The sequence below is a fragment of the Trichosurus vulpecula genome, chromosome 4 (genome assembly GCF_011100635.1).
Source record: "Trichosurus vulpecula isolate mTriVul1 chromosome 4, mTriVul1.pri, whole genome shotgun sequence".
Classification (NCBI taxonomy): domain Eukaryota; kingdom Metazoa; phylum Chordata; class Mammalia; order Diprotodontia; family Phalangeridae; genus Trichosurus; species Trichosurus vulpecula.
Genome location: NC_050576.1, coordinates 134,902,558 through 134,917,647, shown reverse-complemented (window position 1 = coordinate 134,917,647; position 15,090 = coordinate 134,902,558). Strand labels below are relative to the sequence as shown.

At 40.9% G+C, this 15,090-nt stretch overlaps 1 protein-coding gene across 1 annotated transcript in view; it reads left to right on the top strand.

The window, feature by feature from the left end:
- The window catches only part of KIF26B (kinesin family member 26B), a 599,749-nt gene that overhangs the window by 494,242 nt on the left and 90,417 nt on the right, over positions 1–15,090 (top strand). Inside the window, exons 7-8 of the mRNA XM_036756209.1 lie at positions 8,352–8,445; positions 10,820–11,082. Of these exons, the coding sequence (XP_036612104.1) occupies positions 8,352–8,445; positions 10,820–11,082 (357 nt within the window). The remainder of the gene's footprint in view (positions 1–8,351; positions 8,446–10,819; positions 11,083–15,090) is intronic.

Below are 15,090 nucleotides of genomic sequence, written 5' to 3'. Positions count from 1 at the left end.
CCATACAGATAAGAAGCGGTGGTATTGACATCATTACTGCTAGATGATTTGCTCTTCCCTTGAATTTCAGTGCAGCACAGGAATCATGTACAGCAATGTCTTTCATTTCCAGTTAGAGACTCCTGATCATGCCTTCTACGGTGTGGTTCAGGAGTGCTTCCACAGGCAGCCCTGTATTACAGGATCCATTAATTAAAAAGCTGAGTATCCCTCACATGTGATTTCCCTGAAGAGTTTCTCCTGAGAAGATGCAGTACTCACTGTATGCATACATCCCAAGGTTTCTTTCTCCATTGTCTGTATGTGTGCGTGTGTGTGTGTGTGTGTGTGTGTGTGTGTGTGTGGTACCACCCTGTGGGCTCAGTAATCTAAACCTGATGTGGAGTCTAATAAAAGACTAATGAACAATTTAATTAGCACCGCTAAAACTTTTCCAGAGACAAATTTCCATAAGTTAAAAGAACTCTGGAGCGCAGCTTAAATTAAACAGTGGCTATTAATAAGTTTTAGAGTTATTCAAGGAAAAAGAGCCATTTTTACTGCTTATCTTTGTTTATACCTCCTGTTTTTTATCAGTGTTCACCCACAACAGCACATATTTTACTGGGGCTTGGCTGATCCAAAAAAAAAAAAAAGATTTCATTTTGTTTTTAAATTAGTAGGCTTGGGTTGGAGTGCTAGCTGTGCCATAGCCTACTGTGTGTCCTTGGATAAATTATTGAACCTCTCTGGGTCTCAATTTTCTCATTAGTAAAATGGGAATGGTAATGTTGCTACTACTCATAGGGCTACCCTGCCTCTTTCCATCCTGGCTCAGCTCTGAGACTATGAATATAAATGTGAGTTATAAAACATGAGCTGAGTGTGTATTTCTATTGACTACCAGGTGAATTATCTGAACTGATATTTGACTTCAGGTGTTTCTGACTCCAGGTCCAACTCTCTAACCACTGCACCACCTACTTGCCTCTAAGTTTGTGTCCTGTCCATGCCACTGACTACCTTTGTGACCTTGGTAAAGTCACCACACCTCTGCAAGACTCAGTTTTCTCATCTGTAAATATAGGATAGTAAATAAATATAGTGTAATAAACCCTGTCCTGGTTGCCCCACAAGATTGCTGGGAGGATCAGGCAAGATAATGTATATAAAAATGGAAGCATTTTATAAGCTACTGATATTTACAAGAAATGGCAAACCCAAATAGGGATATGTGTTAATATCAGTACTATCTATCTGTCTGTAGATCTATCCACACATATATACATATAGTGTATATACATATTCATTCTCTTATATATATACTGTACACGTTCATCTCTTATATATAAAATATATGTATATATTCATTCTTTTACTTTATATATAAACTATATATAGTGTATTCTCATATATATATTATATATGTTCATTCTCATATAAACATGTATACATGTACCTATGCATGTTCATTCTCTTATTATATAAATATGTGTGTATATAGATATATATATATACACACGTATATATGTTCACTCCCTTATTTTATACATGTGTATAACTTCACACAATTTCAGAGGTGGAAGGGACCTCAGAAGTCACCCTATCCAACTCTCCAAAGGACAAGAATCTCCTTTATAAAGTCCCTTAAGAGCACTCATCCAGCTTTAAAGCCTCCATCCTTAAACGCCTCCAGTGATGTGGAACTCACTACCTCCCCAAACAGTCCATTACACTGTTGCATAGCTCTAATTGTTAGGAAGTTTTTCCCTACATTAAAGCCCAAATTTTTCTTTTTGAAGCTTCTCCCCTTTCTTCCCACTTCTGTCCTCAGGGAACAAGAAGAATAAATCAATTCCTTCTTCCTCCTGATAATCTTTCAAATACTCAATGATAGGTAGCATTTCAATCCCATGCTTCCTGCCTCCATAACCCCAAGTCTTCTCCCAGCTAACTTTCCACAATTCTTCCAAAAGATTTCTCCCTCATAGGAGATGGTTTGAAGGTCCTTCACCATCTTGGTTGCTGTCTTCTATACATGCTCCAGCTTACCCACGTTATTCCTAAACTATGGTGCCCAGAATTGAACACAATACCCTAGACCTGGGCAGAGTACAGTGAGATGATCATATATTATACCTGCAAGCTCTGTGTCTCAGTGCAACCTAAAATCATACTTGCTTTCCTGCCTTTGTTGTGTATTGAGCTTTTAATCCACTAAGAATCACAGATCTTTTTCAGATGCACTGATATCTAACGTCGTATACTTACAAAGTAATTTTTGAGTCCAGGTATGAAGTTTTACATTTATCCACATGAGAGTTCACCTTATTTGATTCATTCCAAAGTTGTAAACTGTCAAGATCTTTTTGAATTCTTATTGGCTTGCACTGTATTGGTTATTACTCCTAGCTTGATTGTATCCGCCAATCGGATCACAAGTAAGGAAAGAAGAAAGATAATAACAATAGCTATCATTTATATTGTACTTTAGGGTTTGCAAAGTGTTCTTTACATATTGTCTCATTTGATCCTAACAAGGACCCTGTGTGAGATAACTACTGTTATGATTATTTTTTAAAAATTTATTATTAGTTTTCAACATTCACTTCCACAAGATTTTGAGTTCCAAATTTTCTCCCCCTCCTTCCCCTCCCAAGATGGAGTGCAATCTCAAAGGAAGCTCTCCCTTCTCAAAGCTTGCCTTTGTCCCATCATGCTTGTCTTTGTATATGTTATATTCCCCACCACCGCTCATGTAGTACGTAGGAAAATCTTTCAGATTGGAGTCAATGCCATTTTTGTATCATCTTTCTGATACATCATAAAAGATTTTGTATCATCTTTTCTTCCTCTTTGTATTCCTGGCACACGATCCTGAGTAGAAACTGAGCAAGTGAATTTGAATCATATTTGAGTTGAATCTCTTTAAGGAGTCTTTAACTCTTAGGAACTGAGAGAAGGTACAATTCATAGTCCTTTCTAGCAGTTGTTATGGCTAAAGCTTTTCCATTCATGTTCTCATGTAGTGTCAAACCTGGAATAAGGAAGACTCAAGTTAAAATCCTGCCTCTGACATTTATTTTTTATAGTCTTCATAGCCTCAGTCTTTAGCACAGTCCCTTATACATAAGAATAGGGATAGGGACCACACCTCTGATTTGATTGATGAAGATGACTTCCTGGTTGATGAAATTCACCTCTACCAATGCAGGTCAATACCTTCTCTGCAATCAGAGTCTTAGATAACTGAGGTTCCGAGAATTAAATGGCTTACCTAGGGGGTCTCATGGTCAGTATAGGTTAGAAACAAGCCTTGAAGCTAGGTCTTCTTGGTTCTGAGGCCAGTTTTCTACCCACTAGGCCAGCCTGCTTCTCTGCTCTTACACATAGCAAGAGCTTAATAAATATTTGTGAAATTGAATTGCAATCTAGTAAGAAAGATAAGAAGTGTACACAAATAACTATGATGCAAGGCAGAAAGAGATCAGTTCCAAGAGTGCTCTAGAAAAATTGGCATGGGACCATAGAAAGGATTGCTCCTGCCCGAGAGGATCAAGGAAGGCTTCCTGAGAAGGGTCATGCTTATGTGGGCTTTGAAGGATAGACAGGATTTTGACACATGATATGAATTATGAATAAGGGCATTCTGTCTGAGGAAACAACATGAACAAAGACCCAAAGGTGGGAAGGAACAGGTCATTCTCAGGATGATGTTCCTTGGTATCTGGGTGGATTTTTTTAAATTTGATATTCATATTACCATTCTAAGGCCTTGTCAGGCCATGTGGTCAGGTCAATCACTTTGTGGCTGGAAGGATAGAAAGATAGAAAAATAGATAGATGATAGATAGATAGATAAATCACTTAGTGAGTGCTTACTATGAGCCACGTACTATGCTAAGTACTGAGGATTCATATACAAGGGCAATTGTTGCCCTCAAGGAGCTTACATTCCAGCAAGGGGAGACAACACATGAAAGGGGCTCCAGAAAGGAGACTAAGAATGCATGGTGTGGCGATGGCTTGGTTTGGGGCAAGAGAAGGTGATTGCTCACCTAGCAGAGTCTGGCATCCCAGGGATAGAGTCCAGGGTTCCAGTGGGAGGGAGATAGAGATGATGGCCAGGTGATGTGACCCTGGCCAAGTCACTTAACTTCTCTGGGCCTCAGTTTCCTCATCTTTAAACCAAATAGGTTTGACTCGATGTCTGATGTCTCTTTCAGCTGTAAATGTATTATCTTGTGATCCTACAGCTAAGGCATTTATACCTATAAGCTACAATCAGGTAGCTGTTTATGACTGTTTTCTTCTGTGACGAGGAATAATAATGATAATAATAGTATCATTTATCACTTAAAGGTTTACAAATATTTACACATGTTCTCTCATTTGATCCTCAAAACTCTAGGAGTTAGGTGCTATTATTATCACCATTATACAGATGAGGAAACAGAGAGGTTAAGTGACTTGCCCAGGGTTACATAGCTCATAAGTGTCTGAGGCCAGATTTGAACTCAGGTCATATTGAATACAAGTACAGTCTTCTCTCAACTGCACCACCAAGCTGCTTCTACCAACTCCAAAGTTAGAAGCCCTCAGAGAAGACCTGTGAAAGAAAAGACAAGAAAGGCTGGAGTCAGAAGACTTGAGTTTAAACTGCAGCTCTGCTCTTTATTGTGTGACCTTGGGCAAGTCCTTCTTCTTCTCTGGATCTCAAACGAGGGGCTGAATTAGATGACCTGGGAAGTCCCTTCTGTGATCCAGTGATTCTTCCCTCCTTTCCACCACAAATCCTAGTAGCTTCAATGAACAAAGGGCTTGGCACTGGAAAGGAACCACACCCCAATTTCAGAGAAGCCAGTCACTCTAGGTGGGGGTAGGATCTTGAGGAGGCGGGGGAGAGAACACCTCGTATTACAGTCCTGTCTGCATGAGAGGAACCACAAACACAAGTGGTAGTTGTCAGAAATGTGTGTGTATCCGTTTTCTACCTCCCCTTTCAGTTTGGGGGAAATTTGGATTTTGGAATACTTAGAATCCTTGTGCCGCCAACATCCTTGAGCTGAATAACTTTATTCATTGCCAAGGCTGTTGGTTTTTCAGGTTCCCACTGGGAGACACGTTGCTGTGATTATAGTAAGTCAGTGAGGGATATTTGTACAGGCAAGGAATGTTTCAGTGCTGCTCAGAATCCAGTCTTGAAGCAGAGAAATGAGAACCTTGGGACTGGGTGAATCATGCCATCGTCCTGCTATTGGTAATGATCCAGACACCATCTGGAGAGATTTCTCTGAGTTTCCAAAGCAGTCAATACCAATCCTTAGTACCTGTTGTTTGCCCAGGTCTGTATTAGGAGTTAGAGCTTGGCTTGGCGGAGGAAGGAGGGAGGGGAAGATGGGAAGGCTATGCAGAAACATGGAAGACTCAGCTCCTTAATGAAGACATTTATCACCTAGTTAGAGAGCACACATGCATGAATGACTGAAGAACACTTATCATGTAATACGCAAACAAGCCCCAATTAATAGTGTCTGGATTGTTTCTATAAGTGTTGAGAGCATGTAGAACAAAGGGAGGGCTCCATTTTGGAAAAAGCGAGAGACAGGGATTGGCAAAGAGAAAGGACTCAGAGCCATATGTCGTGCAGGCATGTCGGTTTGGACTTGGAATCTGGAAGAAGAGTTCAAATCCTGCTTCAGATATTAACTAGCTGTTTAACCCTAAGTCACTTAACCTCTCTGCCTCAGTTTCCTCATCTGTAAAGCGAACATAACTTACCTCCCAGGGTTGTTGTGAGGATCAAATTAGTTACAATATGTAAAGCACCTTTACCATCCTTAAAGTGTTAGATAAATGTTAGCAGTCACTGTCATTATTCTGCAGATGCCACAAATCTCCTGCTTCTACCAAAACTAGATTATTTTTCAGAATTTATTTCCTTTATTAGAATGTGAGCCTATACAACTTCAGAAATACCATTGCATGAATCCACAACAAAGTGTGACCATACCCACACTGTAGGTGAGTCAACTGAAATATTAAATGTCTTATCTAATCTATTAGATAGCATCCTGGACCCAGAGTCAGTAGGACTTGAATTCAAATTCAGCTTCAGGCACTTACTATTTATGCGTGGCTCTGAGCAAGTCACTTCACCTGTTTGGCCTCAGTTTCTTCATCTGTAAAATGGACAGCTACAGTGGAAAGAGCGCTGCCCCTGAACTCAGGAAGACCTCTGTTCCAATACGGCCTCAGACACTTATTAGGTGTCTGGTCTTGGGCGAGTCACTTTGCTTTTATTTACCTCCGTTTCCTGACCTTTAAAACGGGGCACCTACCTTCCAGGGTTGTTGTGAGGATCAAATGAGATGATATTTGTGAAATCCTTAGCACAGTGCCTGACACCTAGTAGGCACTATATAGACACTAGCTATTAACTGTGAGACTCAGAATGGGTGACAGTTCGAGAAAAGAAATTTTGGACCCTAGGTTTTAGGATCATAGATAAAGAATTGGAAGGGACCTCAGGGGTCATTTCATCCAACCTTCCCATTTCATAGACGAGGAAATGGAACCTAGGAGCAGTATAGAGGTTGTTGCTGTTATTCAGTCATTTCAGTCATGTCTAAACAACTCTTTGTGGTCCTTTTGGGGGTTTTCTTGGCAAAGATACTGGAGTGGTTTGCCATTTCCTTCTCAGCTCATTTTACAGATAAGGAAACTGAGGCAAACAGGATTAAGTGACTTGCCTGGGGTCACACAGCTAGGAATCATGTGAAGTCAGATTTGAACTCAGGACTTCCTGATTCCAGGGCTAGTATTCTATCCACTATGCCATCTAGCTGCTAAAGTATAGAGATTAAGGGATTTCTTATTTGGTTAGTGCTGGCAGAACCATTTGCATAAAATATTATTACAGGGGAGGGGTACAGAATTGTGATCGGGGTACAATGCACACACAGTTCAGTCTAATGCTACAAGATGGGGTATTCCTTAAGGCTGATACTGCCTGCTTCACAGGTCAACTCAATTTAGTTTGACGAATACCTATTATATACCTACTTTGTACTAGGAAGACACCATACTAAACACTGGGGATATAGACATGAAAGTCCTGTAGAAATATGCTAATAGGAAGTCGGTTTGGAGTTCATCTGTGTTAACATGCATCATGTCCTATAATGCAAGAGAAAGATTCCAGTAGGATTTTAAACAGATTCAAGAATTCTTTGGAAGCAGAATCCAGACAACTGGGAGTGAGTAACTGAGGATAACAGTATAATGAGATCATGCTTATTTATACATATTTTCAAATAAATTTTTGTTGTTCTGTTTGGTTTTTACACCACCTATTTTCCCCAACATAACCCTCCCTCCTCTCCCTCCCAGAGAATCATCCCTTACAATACAAAATTAAAAGGGAATGGAGGTGGAAAATTCAGCAGAACAACACATTGAAAAAGTTGGACATTATAGGCATTGTTCTACACCGATAGCACCCCCTACCTCTTCAAAGAAGGGGGAGAGAATGCATTTTCATCTCTCTTCTTTGGGACCCCACTTGGGCATTATCATTTCATTGCAATCACTTTTGATAGCTTGTTGTTCTTTCTGTTTACGTTGTTGTAGTCATTCAATAAGTATCTAGGTGGTCGGGTAGATGGGGAGCTGGGCCTGGAGTCAGGAAGAGTTAAAATTCAGCCTCAGACACTTACTCGTTGTGTGACCCTGGGCAAGTCATTTAATCTTTGTCTTAATACTGGAAAAAAGTGGCAAAACTACTCTAGTATCTTTGCTGAGCATGGTCCATGGGGACGAGACTGTACAACTGAACAAGTCATTGTATATGTTGTTTTCCTGATTCTGCGTATTTCAATCCTCAATCAATAAATATTTATTAAGTACCTACTCTGTGCCAGGCACTGTGCTAAGTGCTGGGGACACAAAGGGGCAAAAGACAGTCCCTGCCTTCAAGGAGCTTACAATCTAATTTGGGAGCCAACGTGCAAACAAGTATATACAAAGCAAGCTATGTACAGGATGAATAGGAAATAATTAATAGAGGGAAGGCTCAGGGGTTGACAGAGGTTGGGAAAGACTTCCTGTAGAACATGGGATTTTAGTTGGGACTTAAAGGAAGCCAGAGGGGAGTAGGGATGGTGCTCTAGGGATGGGGGACGGCTTTCATCAGTTCATGTCTTCCCTTGATTCTCTGTAGTCATCACTTTCACCATTTCTTGTGTGCAAGTGTTACTCCATTATACTCATGTACCACAACTTGCCTCATCATCTTATATATTCATTGTAAATGGTGATGTGGTCAGTATCACTGCATTATGCCCTCACTTTTCCTGCTGTGCTTATTACAGGCTGAAGTGTGTGCTGGAACTGTGGCAGAGGTGATCCAGTCCGTGGTCAATGGAGCCGATGGCTGTGTGTTCTGTTTTGGTCATGCCAAGCTTGGTCAGTATTCATTTCCTTGGTCAGTGTTGCCTATTGGAGTCTTCCTATAATCATCATTCTAGCACAAGAGTGGAAATTGATCACTCAGAAACCATAATGGGAGAGAGCCTGGAAATGCCTTTCACTGGCTTTTATTAAGGTTTCGCATTGACTAGCAATCTGATTTTAAATATTGTAATTCATCATAGGTTGCTAATCCCTTTAGCAAGGAAAGGACTTCTGGTGTAATAATCACAAAATATTGGAGCTGGAAGTCACCTTAGAGGCCAACACCTGGCATAATAGGAATCCACTCTACAACTATGAAAAGTGGCCAATGTTAAAATAGTACGAGAGGTGGAAAAACAAAAAAAAAACAGTAATGATAATTCTTTATTTTCTCTTCTTCCATTTCCTGTACTTAAGAAGTTGTTTTTTTTTTAAACTCAAGTGGAAGGTTTTGCACTTATTCCTATTAAATTTCATCTTATGAGATTTGACTCACTGTTCTATTGTGTTGGGTCTTTTTTAGGAGCCTTGTCATCCAAAGTGTTAACTATCCTTCCCAGATTTATGTAATCTGCAAATTTGATAAGCATGTCATCTCTACTTTCACCCATGTCATCAATAAAAATGGAAAACAGTGTAGGGCCAAGCACAAAATCCTAGGACCTTCCATTATGGACCTCCCTCCAAGGTGACATTGACCCATTAGTTATTTCTCTTTGGGTCTGATCATTTAGCCAGTTTGGAATCTATCTAACTGCCTGTAGACTATGTTCTCCTCATCTTGTCAGCAGGCCTGTTATGAGAGATTTCATCAAATGATTTACTGGAATCCAGGCATAACTCTGAACTCAGTTATCCCCTATTATACTAGATTAAAGATCAGCCCAGGAAATAAACAAAACATTGCACATTTTCTGAGGAGGAGAGTTACCAGGAAAGCAAATTAAACCTTTTACTCTTTACATCGACAATATGTAGACATGAAAGCTGGAGGAACACCCCCATTCCCACCCATCCCAGTTTATTTAGCCCTTTCCTTCGTCAACAGGCTCCTGGAATACACAGGGACAATCTAGCCCTTTTGATGTTCTCTGACTACAGAGCAACCAGAGTATGCCGAACATCCAGGTTTAAGTATTTTCTAACAGGAGCGTCCCATGGACATTGAGAGGGCACAAAGGTTCAAAATTAAGAGAGTTTCCTCCAGTAACCTCCATTTTAAGGAAGGTACCCAGGCTTGCCATGTTCACTCCTTCATTCCTCTGTGAGCTCTCTTCCTACCTTCTCTCTCCCTCACCCTCTTGAGGGCAAGGATTGTCTTTCTTTTTGTTTATATTTGTGTTCCCAGCATTTAGCACAGTTCCTGACACTTGCTTCTTGACTTGAAGTACCAAATGTCCTTCTCCTACCCTTCTATGCCATTCAAGGGTACATATCCCTTTCCTTATAACAGTTATCAAACCTGAAGGAAACAAGAAAACTGAAACGGAAGCTCCACAGACTCATACCTTACTTAAATCTTGGACACTGGCACACGAGACAATTTTTCTTGGCAATGCCTCATTAATCCTGACTTGCCACCATCTGTTCACCAGGCCATACTAGCCGTGCTCAGTTGGGTGGTGATTTGGGGAGTGGACAGATGCTCACTGGAGTGCTGTTAGGAGTCCCAAGACACGTATCCAGGACCCCTTCCACACCAGCAGTGAGGATCTGGGAGGGCTTAGGCAGGCATGAATTCCAGCCCTAGATGAAAAACCCCCTTCATCTTTGGGCTACATCTGCCCTCCCTTTTCTCCCTTCTTGATCTCTCATCAAAGAATAGATCCTGATTTTTATAGAAAATGCTTGTGCTGTTAAAATATACACCACATTTAACAGGAGTAAGGATGTAAAGTGTAAATAGGTTCGTTTAATCTTTGGGGTGGCTATAAAGAGGATTGTAATGGTGATGGCTGGCTTGGGAGTTCTGTCTCTCTCCTCTTTGTGAAGCAATACAGAAACTGTCACATCGTGTATAGTAGTTTAGGAACTTGGGGTTAAATTTTATCATTTGTCTGTGCCCTTGTGTTCCTTATGGAAGCCGTTTTATAAATGGAACTGGGAATTTTCTCTTTGGCAACCACTCCAAATATTCTAGAGACGTAAAACACTTCACTTTTTCCTCCTATCTCTTGTTTTTGTTCCCCTCATCATTTTGGCTTCCTTCTTCTCCTCCTTCCTCCTGCCCAACAGTCACCTTTTCTTCCCCCCTGCCCTAAATATCTCACTACATTTCCCAGTCCTCTTAAAATGAAGCTTCTCTTTCAAGAAGAGTAGATGGGTGGTGGCCTTCCTTAAATTCTCAAGTTGGTCTCATCTCTCTCTGTCTCTCTGCTCTGCACAGGAAAATCCTATACCATGATTGGAAAGGATGATTCCATGCAGAACCTTGGCATCATCCCCTGTGCCATCTCCTGGCTCTTCAAGCTGATTAACGAACGCAAAGAGAAGACAGGAGCCCGTTTCTCGGTCCGGATCTCTGCTGTTGAAGTGTGGGGGAAGGAAGAGAACCTGCGGGACCTGCTGTCAGAGGTGGCCACAGGCAGTCTACAGGATGGCCAGTCCCCTGGCGTGTATCTTTGTGAAGATCCCATCTGTGGCATGCAGGTGACTGAGCCTGGAGCTTCCCCCTGCCCAGGGTGGGAGGTTGATCTCCACCTTGGAGACTCAGGGGCACTTCCACCCATGAATTACTCAAAGTGTAAACTGGATAGGGTTAGAAGTGTTTACTTTAAAGTGGCCTGGAACTTTATAGCCTGCAGCTGTGGGGCCATCTGCTCCACTAACCTAAATATTTGTACCTTAAATCTCACTGACAATGAGCAGGGACTACAATTGTTGGAATGCTGAGGGCAAGTTTAATTCACCTTCTCTTCCCACCCACCCACCCCCAAACAGACTTTTCCAAAAAATATGATTCTTCTTTTGTTTAACAACAAACTGAAATATTCATAGCATGGCACAAATAGCTGCAGCCAATGCCATGGCCATTTATAGCTTCATAAACTATGTTCCTGGCACTAGCCTAGAACACGATTGGTATTGCTGTAGGAAGAACTAATAACCACTTTGTAATTAGAGCCAAGACGTAATTGCCAGACCTGGGGAAGCCAAGAATAGCTCCAGTTCCCTTCCAGAGCCCCCCAAGGGGCTCGCTTTTCTCTCTGACCACCCTAACAGTGTAGCAAAGGCAAGTCCCTGGAGCTCCCTGATGCATTTCCAACAAACTGAAACCTTGTGACCATACTCAATTTGCCAATTGAAGAGCCTCCTCTCTTTAATGAGGTAATCAGGTTGACATATGCATGCATTTCTTTAAAAAAAAATGACTCCGTTATCAACTTGGACCAAAGCATCAACTATGGAAGACAGAGATAGTAATAGTGAGGACCCATCCCACTCACCTAAGGGATGGAGTAACAAGGACAAGGAAACAGGATAGAATAGGGCAGAATTTGAGAACAATGAGTGGTGCAGTTTGGGGGTTTTTTTAAATTGTTTAATTTGTTTTTTTTAAATTGAGTAGTGTAGTTTGACTAAAGAGTATGTTAAGAGGAGTGCCATGAAATAATGCAGGAAATGCAGGTTGAGGCCAAGGTGTGGAGGATTTTGAATGCTGCTCAGGAGTTCATATTTTCTTTGGACACTAGGGAGCCACTGACAGTTTTTGAGCAATGGAATGATCTGAAATCCATGTATTGGGAAAATTGCTTTGGAAGGCTTTCATAGAACAGATTGGTGAAGGGTAAAATGAAGTTAGGATGACAACCAGGTGGGAGGCGATTCTACGGTCCAGGTAAGAGGTGAGTGGACATGGACTATGCTTAGTGCCATAGGAAGACAGAAGACAGGAGAGCTGCAAATGATAGGTCCTTAATGACCTTGGTAAGCCTTGGCAATTGATTGGATATGGAGGCTGAGGGACAGGGAAGAACTCAGGTTTCAAGCCTAAATGAATGGGGAAAAATAAGAAATTTAGGAGGAGGAAAATTGAGAAGACAGTTGGTTGTTTTTAATGTGATAGAGTCTGTACCATTTTAGCAGTAATACTTGTTCAGAGCCTTCTTGAGCTTTCAAGTATAGTAAAACCTCAATTCACTGGCAAACTCAAGGTACTTGGTTTAATTGGATTTTCCGGTTAACCGAATGTCAAGCAATAAACCCTCTTGGTTTCAACACTTACAGAATTTTTTTTTCTTAAAATGTATGTCTACTTCCCTGCCTTAGTAATTGATTACAATATAGTTCACATAAATGAATCTTTCTTAGATAATTGAGATTGCTTCAGGGTCATATTATGATTACTGATTCTTTTTGAAGGATAGTGTAGTTATAGCAGCAGAAAGTGGAGATTAGATAGAATTTATGGCAGTCCCTGGACACATCCTGGGAATTGTTTTGTTTTGTTTGGTGATATTAGCTTTCTTGCCTATGTAAAGTGGAGTGGAGGAAAAACGATCATATTTAAGGGTTCTGGTTAATCAGGGTTTAACTTTTCTTGGTAAGTTCACTCCAGAGATGGGGATAAGCTGGGTGTTGTATTCTGGTTCGTCATTTCCTGAGAATATCCCAAGTATGATTTGAGAATCCTAAAAACAATCAAAAAAAGCTTAACCTTAAAATGATTTGAATAGCACTTTTCAACTCTCTTAAACAGTTGCATTAACCTTCTACCCCAGCTTATTTTTGCTTATTGGATTTAGTAAGAAAGCTTAAAGTTGGTTTGAACAAAATAATAGGGGGAAAGTCACAGAGTCAAAAGCTTCAGCCTTTCTAGTCAAAACTTGCCAGGTGCTCGATCTTGGGGAGACCAACACTATCAACTCTGAAGTCGTGGTAGCTCACAGCCTACAGTAACTTCTCAAAACAATGGAATCTTTGAAGGAAGATGCAGCCATATCCCAACTGTTATCATGGGTAAACATCACCACCTCCTCCCTCCCCCAGCATAGGATGATTTGTTAGTCCTCTGAAGAGATAAGACAGGCCAGCTCTTCTCACTGAACCCTTTGCTTTTCACACCTGTTATACCACAGGTGGGGTTTTTTTTTGGGGGGGGGGCATTAAGACTAAAAGGTCTAAAAACCTGCTTCATTTAAAAGATATGTCAGAGTGAACAAAAGCCAGCCAGGATTACACAACAAAACTCCCATTTCATAAAATGGGGACAAATAGAGAGGGTGAGAAGTTTAAGATGACTCAAAGGTTATGAACCTGTGTGACAAGTTGTAGAGAAATACAGGGAAGTTTGGAAGTGGGTAGGTTTGGGGGGAAAGAGAATGAGTTATGGTTTTGAAAAATTAAGTCTGAATGCCTTCAGGACATCCAACTTGAAATATCCAATAAACTGTTGTGATAGAAGAGTAGAGAGGTCAGGAGAGAGATTGGGTCTGTTTATATAGATTTGGCAGTCATGTGGGTAAAAAAAGACAATTGAACCAGTGGCAGCTGGTGAGCTTATGGAAAGAGTGTAAAGAGAGACAGGCTAAGCCTTGGAACACATCTCAGATCAGGGGGTGGTGCAAGCTAGATGGTGTAGTGGATAAAGTGACCCACCTAGAGTCAGGAAGATTCACCTTCTTGAGTTCAAATCCAGCCTTAGACACTTATAGCTGTATAACCTTGGGCAAGTCACTTAATCCTGCTTGCCTCAGTTTCTCATCTGTAAAATGAGCTAGAGAAGGAAACGGCAACCTACTTTAGTATCTTTGCCACAAAAACCCTAAAAGAGGTCATGAAGAGTCAGACACGACTGAACAACAACTATGGATGATGATCTAGAAAAGGAGACTGAGACAGAGCAGTCAGACAGGTTGGAAGACAACCAGAAGAGCAGTGTCACACACAGCATAGAGAAGAGAATATCCTGGAGGAGTGAATTAGCAGTAATAATAGTAGTCGTCATCATTATAGTAATAAACTATCCTACAGACCTGTAAAGTTCAAAAAGTGCCTTAAACATGTTATCTCATTTGATCCTCATAACAATCCTGGGAGATAGGTACTATTATTACCCTCATATTACAGATAAAAAAACTAGAGGGTAAGTGACTTGCCCAGGGTCACACACTCTGATTTTCCTGACTACAAGTCTGGTACTCTATTTAGTCTCAGCCTAGCTGTAGAGAGGTCAAGAAAAATGAGTACTGGGGCAGCTAGGTGGCACATTGAGTAGAGCACTGGCTCTGGAGTCAGGAGGACCTGAGTTCAAATGTGGCCTCAGACACTTGACACACTTACTAGCTGTTTGACCTTTGGCAAGTCACTTGGCAACCCCAATTGCCCTGCCTTCCCCCCTCCAAAAAAGAAAGAAAAAAAAAAGAAAAATGTGTATTGAGAAAAGGCTATCAGATTTTGTAATTAAAAGGTCATTGTTAGCTTTGGAACAATCCGTTGAGTGATAAGGTCAGAAAACAGATTGCAAAGAATTAAAAAGGGATTGATAGCTAAGGGTAATATGGGTGAGACAAAGTGCTCTATGAAGGTTCTTAATTTCATAGGCCTAGGGTTCAGATCTTGTAAGAGATTACAGACTGAGAGGCACGTTGAAATGCATGTGAGATCCAGAAAATAGAATAATAACATTTAAACTAGTACATGAATGGGAAGGAAATT